This window comes from Hemiscyllium ocellatum, chromosome 18, assembly GCF_020745735.1.
Source record: "Hemiscyllium ocellatum isolate sHemOce1 chromosome 18, sHemOce1.pat.X.cur, whole genome shotgun sequence".
NCBI lineage: Eukaryota > Metazoa > Chordata > Chondrichthyes > Orectolobiformes > Hemiscylliidae > Hemiscyllium > Hemiscyllium ocellatum.
The window spans coordinates 41,435,669-41,449,314 of record NC_083418.1 but is presented as its reverse complement, the minus strand read 5'-3'; the positions used below and the strand labels follow the sequence as shown (position 1 = coordinate 41,449,314).

Genomic DNA, 13,646 nt, shown 5'->3' with positions numbered 1-13,646 from the left:
TTGCCAAATAAAAGCAAGTTGTTGAAACAAGAAACACTTTTAGCCTAGGATGGAATAGACTGAAAAATATCAAAGATAACGAGGGAGGGTAAAACCGTAATGGACAGCAACAGAACAGCTGTACAGGGCAACACTGACACTCTTTACAAACCCACTGACTCCCACAGCCACCTGGATTACACCTCTTCCCACCCTGCCTCCTGCAAAAGTGCTATCCCGTATTCACAATTCCTCCGTCTCCCCATATCTGCTCCCAGGAGGACCAGTTCCACCACAGAACACACCAGATGGCCTCCTCCTTTTAAGACCATAATTTCCCCTCCCATTTGTTGAAAATGCCCTGCAACACATCTCATCCACATCCCGCACCTCCGCCCTTAAATCCCACCTCTCCAACCACAACAAGGACAGAACCCCCCGATCCTCACCTTCCACCCCATCAACCTCTGCATAAACCGCATCATTCGCCGACATTTCCGCCACCATGGATATATTTCCCTCCCCACCCCATCTGCTTTCCGCAAAGACCGTTCCCTCCATGACTATCTGGTCAGGTCCACGTCCCCCAACAACACACCCTTCCCTCCTGGCACCTTCCCCTACCACCGCAGGAATTGCAAAACTTGTGCCCACACGTCTCCCCCTCCCACTTCACCTCCAAGGCCCCAAAGGAGCCTTCCACATCCATCAAATTTCACCTGCACTTCCACTAATGTCATTTATTGTATCCGTTGCTCCCGATGCAGTCTCCTTTACATTGGGATGACTGGATGCTTCCTCGCACAGTGCTTTAGACAACATCTCCAGGACACCTGCACCAATCAACTCCATCACCTGTGGCCGAACATTTCAACTCTCCCCCCCACTCTGCTGAGGACATGCAGGTCCTGGGCCTCTTCCATCGCCAATCCCTCACCACCCGACACCTGGAGGAAGAATGCCTCATCTCCTACCTCGGAACACTTCAACCCCAGGGCATCAACGTGGACTTCACCAGTTTCCTCATTTCCTGTCCCCCCACCTTACCCCCGTTCCAACCTTCCAGCTCAGCACTTGTCCTACCTGCCAATCCTCCTTCCCACCTATCCGCTCCACCCTCCTCTCTGATCTACCACCATTAACCCCACCTCCATCAACCTACTGCACTCTCCAACACCCCCATCCTCCCCCAATTTATCTTTCCACTCCAGTGGTTCCCAGCCTCATTCCTGATTAAGAGCTCCTGCCCAAAACAGTGATTTTCCTGCTCCTTGGATGCTGCCTAACCTGCTGTGCTTTTCCAGCACCACTCTAATCTTGAGCTGTACACAGCAGCCAAAGCAGAGAAACAAACTAGAAAGCAGTGGTAAAGGTGAAAACATGAGATGAAAGAGAATGAAGTGATAGGAAAAGGGATGAAGAGATTCAATGAACAAAAATAAATCGGTGCTCAACTGAATTCTGTCAAGGAGTTATGCTTTCATTGCAAGAGTGCATGTCTGACATTGAAATAATGAAAACAACCAGAGTAGAGAAATAAATCATCATGTCAAATTTGTGTTGTAGTATAACATTCTTAGCCCTGGGGAGAAAACCTCAAATGCCCCCATAACGACCATACAGACTCTGTTTTAGACTATAACTAAATCAGCTTGCTCAACAATGCAACTGGAATTTTGAATACATACATAGTTGCGGTAAAGTTCAAATTCTCATCATATTGCTATGGAAGACTCCACTTACAAGAGAAAGTGCTGTTTGAGTTTGATGTAAGAGGGGCTCTGGTAACTGGGATAGATGAATGCATTCTGGGATTTTAACAGTACCACCATCCAAATCAGCAACGATCACATCCAACTAGTAAATGAAATTCAGAAACAAATACAAACATTAAAACTGGAAATCAGTTTGCAATAATAACAATCACACAGACATAGGAATCTCAAAATTAAGACAAAGCAGTCAGCCCAAAAAATCCACATGCTGTTTATTCTCCACTAGCAGCAGTCTAATCCTTTTTGTTCTCCCTGATACCTAATGAACAATGCTGTCATTGATTCCGATGCCATCTCCATCTCTGGATGGAGAAAAATATTTTTCCAGCTCAGTTAAGGCTCTTAATTTTACATTCCTGCTCATACAAATGCCTCTTTACCAACAGGAGGAATCTATTAGTTTTAAATGAACAACTTTTTCTTTATTGGTGTTGCTTTCTTTATTAATTTTGAAGACTACAGATTTAAATTTCAGAACATCTTAAGGAAATTCAAATCCAATTGTGGCTTATCCAGTTCAGTGCCGGTGTCTACCGTCATCTTCATTTGATTTGTATCATCAAATCGAACCAGTGTGATAGCATTTAAATTTTAAAAAAATAAGTTCTCTGGACTTCTGGAACCCTACTGGTAACAGTCTCACAGGTTGATGGTGATCACACATTTAGACATTGCTAAAAAGAAAAAGATATTGAAGGTTTTTGTCTTCAGCCCAACAGGAGTAGGACATGAAACACTAATTGAGAAAAGGGATACTGATTTAAAGAATACAGAAGTGTGCTCTTATGAATTGGGCCATCTTTGACATTGATTATGGAGTAAAAATAACTAACTGTCAATTCGTAGTTCTCAAACCAGGTAGGCAAACACTTCATTGGCCAGTGGGCTGCCATGGGAATGCAGCAGAGATTAACAGACTCCATAGCAGCTTGGCCATGGAAATCATACCACGTACAGTATATACAGTTTCCTTTTGTTTGAAACAGTAGCAGGTGCAAATGTATCACATTGCAAGCCTGGCTGATGATCTAAATTGGTTTCTGGTGTAACACTTAGCACAGCCAAAAAGGCTGCAGGTCAGGCAGCATCTGAGGAGCAGAAAAATCGATGTTTCGGGCATAAGCCCTTCATCAGGAATCACTTTCTCCTAACACTTAGCACATACATGACTTTGCAATAGCAAAACAATATCTACTGGTGAACATTCTGTTCTGAGGCTTGCAAACATGGGCTGGTTGAGTTCAGCCAGCATATTGCCTGCTCTGAAAGGTCAATGGGACATGTTGTTCTTGGTGCATCTCCAAGTCGATGATGGTGCAACCAATTATTCAGCACCTGCTTCTCAAGCTATTTAAACTTGTGTCAAATTTTTCAAGTTTGCATCTTGCATCCTAATCCTGGTGAATTCAAGGTAAAAACCTTCAACTTCTAGTCTTTTTAGCAAAGTTTAACTTTTATACAACAAACATTTCTGAAGGCTGAAAAAGTTTAGGCATGAACCCCTCTACCCTCTGAATCACTAAATTCCAGCACTCTGATGAAACTCAATTGTAAGCAATTAATCATCGTATTACAACCCTCTGTCTCATCAGGCTATCAATTTATTGTCAATGACAAAATATTTGCAGTGATGCATGCTTTATTTTCAGGAATAACCTTCCCAGACGAACGTATCACCATGATAAAAGAAAGTGCCTTTGCAATTTTAATCAATTGCTATCCTGAGCCAACTCCTTTGGAGCATGCTGAAGCAAAGAAAAATGTCACAGAAGGCTGGCAACTCTCTTTCACATATGCTCATGTTGCTGATTTATTAAAACGCTTTCTGATATGACTCAAGACAGTCAATCTCAAAAGTTCAGATATCCTGACGTACAAAAGCAACTTAAGTAAATGATTTGCTTTCAAATCAATACATAATTCTGGTGAATAAAACACTTTTTGGTAATAACATATATATAATGTTGTGTAAAAAAACCCAGAAAGAATCCAGAATTGTCTTCTGAATAAACAGTTAAAAGAGCTGCAACATACCAGGTCATTAATTTCACTGTGGAACATGGAGTGTACACCAATGATAAATGGAGTTGGTGAGCTTAGCACTTCCAACAGTCGTGCAGGGAGAATCGGAATGTAAGGGTAACTGGGGAAAGAGAGAGTTGGCAGCATAAATCTCCTCATACAGAAACCAAAAAAAGTCACAATTGTTTCCTCGTGCATTTTCAATTAGCATCTCTTTCCCCCACCAACTTTGGGTTGTTGTTTATGGAGACCAATGCTTAATAAATAACATTTGAAGAGCAAACACAAATGCAATGTAGCTTCTTGATAAATTCACTGTTTAAAAAATGCTGAAATCAAAGATGTATTCTGGCTGAGTTTTTTCATATTTAATCATCAGTTCAAACAAACAAAGGAATTAGCATTATTTGTTTAATCACTGAGCAGAATCAAGACATGACCTGTATAATTTTATGAAAATGAAAATGAAACTAGTTTAGGATTTCATGAATGAATGAATAAATAAATAAATGATGTCAATGTTAGAACAACTCATCAGTATCTGTAAAACTAAGACATCCTCTGGCTATCATATGCTATTTTAAAAACATGACTTGTTTAATTTTCAGTGTTTCAGATGGGGCATTGTTCCTTGGATTCAAAGATTTGTATCCCAACCCGATTCTGGGACTTGAGGATCTAATGTTCATTAATACTACTTCTCAACTGATAATCGTGCAGGTTATATTTTGGAAGGTTACATCTATCGAATAAAGTATGAAAGCAAAGGCTGTCTATCAGTTCCGGAAGATTTGCATGATTCCATGGAATTCAAGGAAGATAAAGATTATTTTTCTTATTGGCAGCATCCCTGTCTCAGCTATTTAATTGGTCATTTCCCTCATTATTTTTCATAGATCCTTACTGACTGTAAGTTGTGTGGTTTACTTATATATATGAATGGTAACCAGACTCACAGGATTTTATTACTCAAAGGGTATCTTGCAGAAGTGTTATGGAAAGTGTTTTGTTTTATCCAACTTGATTCATTGGTCACTACAAAAAACAAACTTTCCACACAAAATATTTTACAAAGATAAAACAAAGCAGTACAGATACAGATTTTTATATATGAATCCAGCCCTGGCTGTCAATGTAACATGCCTCTCCAAAAAGGACCTTAGGTCAACAGACACCAAGACACAGATTTAAAAGCATTATGCGCTCTCAAACTTAACTGCCTAGCAGCAAACAAAGCATTGATAATAACACTGGACAATTTGACTGACAAATGAAGTTTTTTTACTCAAATTCAACCAAAGTGATGGCTGAATGGTACAATGTGGTGAAAGCACTTCCTTTGGTCATTATGATGCAATTAATGATTTTATTCTCTCCTCGTTGAAAAGACTGTGTGCACAATTAATTTAGAAAATAACCAATCAGCTTCTATAGGGAATGTAGTGACTATATCACCATTCCTTCACTGTCACTCAGTCAAAATCCTGGAATTCCCTCCCTAAGAGCATTGTAGGTCAATCCACAGAATGTGGACTGCAGTGTTTCAAGATTGCAGCTCACCACACCTTCTCAACGGTGGCTGGGGATAGGCAATAAATGCTGGTCAGCCAGTGATCCCTACATTGTACAAGTAAATAATTAAAGAAAACTAACAAAACTGTTCCAAATCCTACACTGAAAGAGCATATTCCCTTTCTTATTTTTAGAGCACCAGAATTGTTCTGGAAAGGACAATTAGTTTGTCTTATCAAAGTCATTACAATTCTGAGAAATGTACAGGTGACTTAATATTGCAATGGTGATGAAGAAGTTAATTTGACATCTAAGTGGCCATAAAGCAGAGAAATACAGATAACTGTGTGCAGACCAGAATCTGTAGTTGAAGGGACCAGTTTCTTTTTTACATAGAAGCCACGTATATAATAAAAGGACAGAAAATCAAAGATACAGAGTCTAGGGGATTTGGACTGGATAGGACTAATTCTATTTCAAATTTTGCTGGACTGTTCAAAGAGATCAGAAAATGGGGTCTCCAAGGAGTCTTGGCTAGGAAGGTTCCACAGTTGTGTACCTTTGGCTGCCAGTGAACATTACACAGGGAACAAATTAGAGAAGGAAATGAGAGACCCATGCATGAGAAACCAAATGAAAAAGGCAGAGATTGTACATTTGGGCAGCAAGTGATGTGAGTGCTTAGGATTAAGTAACTAAGTCAATTGTATTTTTGCTGTAATGATTAATAAACTGCAATTTGATATATTATTTGAAATATTCTTCACCTGTCATTTAGTGTTTCAATCATATTGATTTTAGGTTCTTTGTTAGTACAACTTGTGAATAATAGTGGACTCTTGTCCATTATCTTTTTTTGTGTTGACATCATGGGGCTTTCATTTTTATACAAAGTAGTCAGACTTCATGTGGAATGTAACACTTCTTACTGCTACCATCAATGGCAATAAAGTTCTGCACTAGCTCTAGAGAACAAATTGAGGACCATAACTTCAAAGCAGTCTGCAAGCTAGCTGGCATGAATCAACGCTGTAGGTTTCCTTTGGAGTAGCTCTTAATGTAAAATCACAATGCCTGTAAATCATGCAATAATCTAAACTATGTAAAAGCCATGTATTGTGATGCTGGAAATCTGAAATTAAATAAAGTTGGAAATACTGAGCAATTTTGACAGCATCGGTAGTGTCAGGAACAGTCTACTTTTTAAGTTTGTTTTTGCATTAGAAGTCGAAGAGGCAAGAGCGCTAACAGATAAAAATAAGTACGGAGGGAAAGACTTGAGTTGGGTTGAAGTCAAGTGAAATTAAATGGATAAATCAATGTTAAAGTAAGGCTAAAGAAGGGTACATAATGGACCCAAATAACAAAACAAAATAAATAATCCAAAGGGTGTGCAAATGCCTAAAGAAGAATAATCAAGGTCAAGCTAAGTTCAAGTAACAGCAATTCCTCTTTGGATTAGGCATTTTACAGCCTTTCAGACTAAACACTGAATTCCATAACGTCGCAACGTAATGACTGCTTTCATTTCACTAATTTCTACTATAATCTAAGTTTTATCTTTATCTGCCAGTTGCATTTTTAGTGCTTACCTAATTTTTGGATTAGCCTGAAAATCAATCCAAAAACTATCAATCATGTATTCTAATGGTTGATCCCACTGGAGAACACACAGAAAGCTTTAAAACATATAGATATCTAAACAATGTGAGAAAGGAGCAAAACAGTGAACTATTTAAGTTATTAAATAGCACTATAAGAACAAAAGTCTCACCTATACTTTAGAGGAAATATTAAAGACTCCAGTGCTCTGGATGCTTCACTGAGTCTTTGATAGCTGGTTGAATGAAAAAGAACCTTATTTTCCGTGAGCACAGCACAGAAAAGGCTGAACACTTGCTGGATACCTTTGAAAAGAAAAAGTTGATTAAAATGACTGTGCTACAAGAACAATTTTGTTCCTACACAACCCCAACTTGCGCATCCTATAAATTCGAATGGCTTAATTCACCAATGCTACATTAACAAGCAAGTTATAGGTATTTTACTTAGAGTGGCATGTAAAATATTATATACCATCCTGACATGAAAATATATGCCATTGTTCCTTGCTTGTCGCTGGGTCAAAAACCTAGATCTCAATGTAATTAGGTCTGGGCACAAATACTTGTGCTGTCAATGATACTCACATGCCATGAAAAATAATTTAGAAATAACTTAATATACAATGACAGTCAGTCATCAATTTTAGCTTCCAAGTCTATATATCCATGGGAAACTAAAAGATTACCAGGTATGATCATTCAAAGTGTAAACCTTCATTAAACTCACTGGGTTCATTAACACCTACAAAGATCCATACTGGAAATGGAGTTTTGTCTTAATATTCTCAGAGTAACAAGGAATAGACAACAAACACTGCCTTCTCACTACCATCAATGTGCCAAGAGTGAAGAAAAAGTGATGAAGATTTTTAATACTACATTAGAATATGCATAATTCCATCAAGCGTTTTGTCTGCATGAACCTCAAATGCATTGGATATCTGTGTTAAAAACTAATTAATACTAAAGAATAAAATTGCAATATTAAATACGAATGACTTATTTAAATGCAAATTTGTATGTCTAAAAATATTACCTCTAAATATAAAGCTTAGTTATATATCATTTTTATCATTAAATTAATCCCCATTCCAAAGGTTAAAATTTGATAGCCACAGTGTTGCGTTGTCTGTGTTCCAAATTGAAATAAGGTCAAAATGTATCATTGCATACTTTAAATGGAATGTATGTAAAGTACTCCCCACAGTTCCCATGAGGTGCCTTTTCCTTTGTTTTTAATTTCAGAATGCTTTTAATTAAACCATTAATAGTGAAAAGACAACAAGTAAAATGCAAAACAATATTAAGCAAAACAAAAACTGAATTACATTTTTAGATTATTGTTTGAAAATGTTTTGTAAATATTGGTCATAATGTCCTTTGCTGAAAAATGTGTTGCTGGAAAAGCGTAGCATCCAAGGAGCAGGAGAATCGACGTTTCGGTCATAAGCCCTTTAGCCCAAAACGTCGATTCTCTTGCTCCTTGGATGCTGCCTGACCTGCTGCGCTTTTCCAGCAACACATTTTTCAGCTCTGATCTCCAGCATCTACAGTCCTCACTTTCTCCATAATGTCCTTAGCTAATACTTCCGAAAGTACATCATGTGATCTGGCATTGATTATATGCATTTCCTGTTTTGCTGGTTGCAGCCTACACAGGAGAGCATCACATTTTTCACTCTAAATCACTTCACAAAATTAATCCACCCATCACGCTAGTTACATTTATATCACATGTTCAAACATCTAATGTATGGTATTTATCAGGAGTTCATAATTTGAGAAGTTAGGAGAAAAATTAGTCTAAGTAACTATACATAATTGGACCAACATCAATTACCTGTCCAACCAATATTACAACATGCTTTAAACAACTTTTCACATTCTAACATTTTTTTCTATGACAATAACAGCAACAAACATTGAAAACTTCTGCTTTATGTTTACCTTCTTGTTCAAGCCAATTACAGACAGCATTTTGATTTTATGTCATGACACAGTGAGTCACCAGTTCTTCACAGAAGCATAAATTTGTCTGGGTCAATACCTCTAATTTGCCAATAAATGTACTACATCACATAAGTTAACTAAATTCACATTTTACTTTAGTTTATTACTAAAGAATTTGCAAACAGACCTAAATTCTTGATGTTGTCACAGCATAACTAGATTACTTTTGACTCTCTAAAACAATAGTGTCTTGCGCTAGAGCTGTTATCGGTAAATAGGAAAAAGCACGTTTAATTGACACTGCAATAGTCCAATTTTAATGCTTGAAGTTTTACCAATTTAAATATTTTTTTCTCCAACTCTGTCCAGTGCCAGAACAACTAGTTTTAAAAGCGATATGCTTACCAAATGACGAAATGGGAACAATAAGTGGGTACACGTCCAGAAACCTTGCCACTCTCTCCTACATCAAAGACATCTCGAAAATGACTGCCAGACTACTGAAAACTCTTGGCATCATGGTAGCCCACAAACCCACCAACACACTAAAACCGCAGCTAATGAACTTGAAAGATCCTATATAGACAAGCAAAACTAATGTCATTTACAAAATACCTTGCAAGAACTGTAACAAACACTACATTAGACAAACAGGCAGAAAACTAGCTACCAGGATACATGAACATCAACTAGCCACAAAACGACATGACCCGCTCTGACTAGCATCCTTACATACAGATGAGGAAGGACACCACTTCGACTGGGTCAACATGTTCATCCTAGGACAAGCCAAACAGAGACATGCATGAGAATTCCTAGAAGCATGGTATTCCAACCAGAACTCTATCAACAAACACAGTGACTTGGATCCCATTTACCACCCCTGAGAAAAAGAAATGACATCACCATAGGAAATGACATCACCAGCTCAAGGAAACCCAAACCTATAAATAGAAAGTGGGCTACACCACTAGTGTTTCATTCGGAGGCTCAGTAAAGACGTTAGGCAAAAATGATGACTGCAGATGTAGAGATCAGAGTCTAGATTAGAGTGGTCCTGGAAAGGCACAGCAGGTCAGGCAGCATCCAAGGAGCAGGAAATTTTCTTACTCCTTGGATGCTGCCTGACCTGTTGTGCTTTTCCAGCACCACTCTAATCTAGTCACTGAAGATGTTACCTAGTATGGTGACGAAACATCTGAAAACAAACCTTCTAGCTCAGCAAGCAAACCTACATCCAGACATGTGTACTCTGGTGATGCAATAAAAGAAGTTAGTCAAAGATGTGAACACATTTTGATTTTTGAGCCCTGATGATCCATGAAGTTAATGGATTCACATTTTGAAGTCACGAGCTAACGGTGATCTTAACTATCAAGCACATTTATTTGTTCAGAATGTTTTCTCAACTCCTTCAGATTGTTGCAAGGCCAGTTAGTTTCCTGTACTAAATAATACATATACACCAGTCACCAACACACCTCACCAACCGACACAGCTCATCAATCTTGTTAAAAGAGAAACACTGGAATTTCTTTGCAAATAAATTTCTGACTATAATGTTTATTAAGAATCCAAAGGATATGAAACAAGCTTTTATGAATTGGCTAAAAATGTATGACCATTATATTATGCTGTAATTTTCTTCCATATATTTCAATTTTTCTTTAAGGAAAGAAGTTTTAATTCCACTTCATTTTCAATGCATATACCTACCATTTCAAATGAATAGCTCTCTCTCAAAAATTACTTCCTCTCCACATCTTTGTTGCAGTTGAAAACATGAAAAATGGGTCAGTTTTTCTTTAGAATACATGCTTTAGCAACCTATAAATGCATCTCTTTTTCAAATGTCAAATGGAAAATAGTCAATCTGAGGTTTTAAAAAGGATGAGCATCACATTAATATCATTCATGGCATGCTCACAACTTCTAACAGTCCAGTCAGAATTCCACTGTCCAGAAGCAAATGAGCCTCTCTCATATTCAATGATTCGAGACTGCATTTGTAAAAAAGGTTTTGTGGGATTGAACATCACTGGCAAGGCCAGCATTTAATTTGCATCCCTAGTTGCTCGATTAGGTGGCAATGTTCTTAAACTCCTGCAAATTCATATGGTGTCGGCACAGTGACAGTTATCATAGCGATGATAAACAAACCTATATTTCCAAACCTAGATCGTGAAAGATTTGGAAAGGCACTACTATGCAGATGACAATGTGCCCCACATATACCTACTACTCCACTTGTTCCTCTAGGTGGTAGGGTTTGGAAGTGCTATCGAAGAGGCCTTGGCAAGCTGTTGGAATGAATCTCGTCGATAATACATTACTGCTCGTGCCAATCAACCTGGCTGCTTTAACTGAGCTGGTGTTGAATTGTTGGAAAGGAACTCATACAGACAATTGGACACTATTCCATTACTTTCTCACATGGGTCTTGCAAGCTTTGGGGAGGCAGGTGGTGAGTTACTGACCAAAGAATTCCGAGCCTCTGAGCTGCTTTTTCAGTCAGATATTTATTTGAAACACAGCTTCAGTCTCACTCTTTTTGGCAATGGTAATTACCAGGCATGTGCACTGTTGCTTGCCAACCTAAGCTTGAATTCCATCCAGGTATTGCTGCATAGCAACACAAAGCTTCAATATCTTATTCGCTGTAACTGGTATTGAATTTTTTTCAATCAATGAACATCCCTACTGCTAACCTTATGTTGAAGGAATGGCCATTGATGAAAATAATAATGGGGATATGTGGGCCTAGAAGACCATTATGAGGAACCCCTGCTGTGATCTCCTAGGGTTAAGTTAACTGGCCTCCCATCAATTATCATATTCCTTTATGGTAGGAATGACACCAACAACTGCAAAATTTTCCCCCAAATCCTACCGGTTTCCATTTCACTAAAACTCCTTTATACCACATTTGATCAAATTCTGCTTTGATCTCAATTAATAATAAATCTCACATTTGGAATTCAGTTCTTTCCTGATTGGACTGAGGGTGCAATTCAACCTGGAATTAAACTACATAGCCCACAGTGACGAGAAATAAAAAAGTAAAAGTAGATATAGATGTAACTAATCAATTTTGAATAAATCCAAAATCATTAAAGTAAACAGTTCAAATTCTTAGAAATGCCTCGAGCAATCTACTTAATAAAGTTAAACATTTGTTTTTAGTAGGGATTCAGTTAGGCAAATCTAGGAAACTGAACTACCTGGAGTTGTATTATTCTATGATCTTTTGAATTTCATCATCAGGACTGCCCTTAGAAGATAGAACAGTACAGCACAGCACAGAACAGGCCCTTTGGCTCACGATGTCGTGCAGAGAGTTAATCCTAATATATAATAAAATAACTTAACCTTACCACCCCGAACTCACTGCTATCCATGTGCATGTCCAGCAGTCACTTAAATGTCCTTAACGACTCTGCTTCCACCACCACCACTGGCAACGCATTCTATGACTTCACAACTCTCTGCGTAAAGAACCTTCCTCTGACGTCCCCTCTGTACCTTTCCCCTAATATCTTAAAACTATGACCCCTCAAATCAGTCAGTCCTGCCCTGTGGAAGAGTCTCTGGCTATTGACTCTATCTATTCCTCTCATTATCTTGTATGCCTCAATCAGCTCACTTCTCTTCCTCCTTCTCTCCAGAGAGCGAAGTCTGAGCTTAGTCAACCTCCCTTCATAAGGCAAGCCCTCCAGTCCAGGCGCATCCTGGTAAACCTTCTTTGCACCCTCTCCAAAGCCTTTGTATCTTTCTTATAGTAGGTCAACCAGAACTGGACACAGTATTCCAAGTGTGGTCTCACCAGGGACTTGTAGAGCTGCAGCAAAACCTCGCGGCTCTTAAACTCGATTCCCCTGTTGATGAAAGCCAAAACACCATATGCTTTCTTAACAACCTTATCACTTGGGTGGCAACTTTGAGGGATCTATGTACTTGCACACCAAGATCCCGCTGCTCCACCACATTGCCAAGAATCTTGTCTTTAATCCTATATTCAGCATTCGAGTTCAATCTTCCAAAATGCATCACTTTGCATTTATCCAGGTTGAACTCCATCTGCCATTTCTCAGCCCAGCTCTACATCCTGTCTATGTCACGCTGCAGCCAGCATTAGCCCTCAATACTATCGACGACACCTCCAACCTTGTGTCATCTGCAAATTTACTAACCCACCTCTCAACCTCCTCATCCAAGTCATATATAAAAACTACAAAAAGAAGAGGCCCAAGGACAGAGCCCTGTGTGACCCCACTCAACACTGACCTCCAGGCAGAATACTTTCTGTCTACAACCACTCTCTGCCTTCTGTCAGCTAAACAATTCTGAATCCAGATAGCCAAATCTCCCTGTATCCCATACTTCCTGACTTTATGAATGAACCTACCATGGGGAACCTTATCAATGCCTTACCACATCCACTGCTCGGCCATCGACCTGTCTTGACACCTCCTCAAAGAACTCAATAAGATTTGTGAGGCATGACCTGCCCCTCACAAAGCCATGCTGACTGCCTTTAATCACACTATGCTTTGCCAAATGGTCGTAAATCCTATCCTCAATTCTTTCCAAAACTTTGCTGACCACAGGCATAAGACTGCCTGGTCTGTAATTGCCAGTTATTTCCCTATTACCCTCCTTAAAGAGAAATAACATTCGCCTCCTTCCAATCCTCCAGAATGACTCCCGTGAAGAGTGAAAAGGCAAAGGCAAAGGCAAAAAAACACAGCAAACAGTGTCACAAGAAAATTAGTGACTTCCTGTGCCCTGTAAGAGTAAGTAGCAA

At 38.8% G+C, this 13,646-nt stretch overlaps 1 protein-coding gene across 1 annotated transcript in view; it reads right to left on the bottom strand.

Annotated features, from left to right (window-relative positions):
• The window catches only part of sbf2 (SET binding factor 2), a 551,470-nt gene that overhangs the window by 225,578 nt on the left and 312,246 nt on the right, over positions 1-13,646 (bottom strand). The window contains exons 7-9 of the mRNA XM_060838903.1: positions 7,063-7,195; positions 3,789-3,897; positions 1,723-1,836 (exon numbers count right to left, since the gene is read on the bottom strand). Of these exons, the coding sequence (XP_060694886.1) occupies positions 1,723-1,836; positions 3,789-3,897; positions 7,063-7,195 (356 nt within the window). The remainder of the gene's footprint in view (positions 1-1,722; positions 1,837-3,788; positions 3,898-7,062; positions 7,196-13,646) is intronic.